The following is a 1,777-nucleotide window of genomic DNA, read 5'->3' as shown; positions in this document are numbered from 1 at the left end:
GCTTTGCTAGCAGATCGTAAGCCTAATGCGGACATAACAGATGCCAATTTGCTCGCAACTTTTTAGTATATCTGTTGCCAATCTGCTGGCATATTGCGCGCATTTTACTTACTGGGTTATTCCGCGATTCAATGACGCGCTGTGTACCCATCTCTACTTTAATTTGTGAAAAAATTTCAGGACAACCTTTATTTTTTCTTCAACATTATTACTTTTTTTTTACTACTATTGCTTTCATTATTCAAAGTTTCAGAGGTGAAATCCTCAGAACTCTCTTCATTAGTTCACTCATTTTCTTCGAGACTTCTTTCATCAGAAGTGTCTACTGTTGTGCATTGTTCATCCATCTTTTGTTGAAGAAATTCTGAAGACTCAGAAGTAGTTAACGCACCTGCAAGCACGCTAGTAATAAGTTTCTTTTTTGTAAAAAGAAGAGAGACCAGTATCGGTCACCCGANGAAGCTGCGAACAATAAATTTATTATAGTAAAGTAAATTTATTATAGTAAGAGAAAAAGATTATATCTTCCGTCCGTGTCTCTTGAAGCACTCTTTCCTGGAGGACACACAGACGAATATTCCACATTGAACAGTGCTCGATTATTTCTTGAAATATTGATTTGTATTTATTGAATAGATTTTCATGTAATGAATGTCAAAACAGTATACATAAAATTTCAAAGTAATATCAATCACGTCAACAGGAAATATAGTGACTATGCAGTTTTTAAAAAGTAAAGAAAATTGCACAAGTCGGAGACAAAATTTGTTATGCATTTTTTAATGTATTTTTTATTAATTTTATCTTGGAAAAAAAACATTTTTAAAGAAAAATTAAAAACTAGTTTGGTAATTATTGAGAAAGCGGACTTTCTCACCGATTTCAACGAGATCGAAATATGTTAAGGACGTTATTCTGAACAACTTTTTTCTATACATGTTACCGCCGGTCGGCTTTCGTTTTCAAGTTATAAACAAAAGAAGATTTATTACAATTATTACGATTATCTCTAAAAGTAATCACGTTATGGGAAAAGTTGTCAAACAAGAAATGTAGGAAATTTGAAGAAAATATTAGCATGAGGTAGATGCAACAAATCTGGAAACAACTGAATAGATCTTATCTACATAAATAGCAAATTGACTAGTATATCATAGAAAAGAATTGATATTTATTTGAGTCAGATAATTTAAACGTATTAAATAAGAGGAATCTATAAGAAAAATAAAGTCAATATAATAAGTAAAAGTAAAATACGGCAATTATTAAAACATACTCACTAAAAAATAAAATGTATAACAGACTAAATAACCCACTAAGAATGAACTGATATACTGACACGGGATGCTTTCCAGCTACAGTTACAGTGTCTATTAGTGTGAGAAAGAGCATATCAGTGTGTCTTATTTGCACTAGTAGATACTGTGTAACCAGAGATGTGCAAAATAGGTATCCAAAGCCATTTGAAATAGTAAATGCAAAATAAGTAAAAGAAAAGGCGTTCTATTGGCGCTCATAGAGCTTGTAGATATGGAGTGGAAATAGCAGCGACGAGCTGTGAGCAAGATCTGAGAGACAAAGATATACTTCTGTCCTGCTCATGTACTGTTTTTCTTTCTGCGCATGTGCTTGCGCAAGTGCCAAGTGATATACGAGATTTGTTTTAGTTCCTGAAAATAATCTGTAAAGTAGCAGCCAGTGCAAGGAAATAAAACAAACTAACGGTATTTTTTAATAGAATTAAATAAAAAAATGGGTTGAGTGAAAAAATTATAAA

At 32.2% G+C, this 1,777-nt stretch overlaps 1 protein-coding gene across 2 annotated transcripts in view; it reads right to left on the bottom strand.

Annotated features, from left to right (window-relative positions):
• Positions 1 to 204: 204 nt before the first annotated feature.
• LOC109862979 overlaps positions 205 to 1,777 on the bottom strand; it is a 3,873-nt gene continuing 2,300 nt past the window's right edge. The window contains exon 4 of one of the 2 annotated variants that reach the window (XM_020443155.1): positions 205 to 391. In XM_020443155.1, coding sequence (XP_020298744.1) covers positions 285 to 391 — 107 coding nt within the window. In that variant the 3' untranslated portion in view covers positions 205 to 284. Of the gene's footprint in view, positions 392 to 1,260; positions 1,371 to 1,777 lie in introns of those variants that run through there. The other variant, XR_002251265.1, reaches the window with a different exon arrangement.

Source organism: Pseudomyrmex gracilis, unplaced genomic scaffold, assembly GCF_002006095.1.
Source record: "Pseudomyrmex gracilis isolate BER0280 unplaced genomic scaffold, ASM200609v1 scaffold_2807, whole genome shotgun sequence".
In the NCBI taxonomy this organism is placed as follows: domain Eukaryota; kingdom Metazoa; phylum Arthropoda; class Insecta; order Hymenoptera; family Formicidae; genus Pseudomyrmex; species Pseudomyrmex gracilis.
Note: the sequence above shows the minus strand (reverse complement) of the source record. Positions and strands in the feature narration are given on the sequence as shown.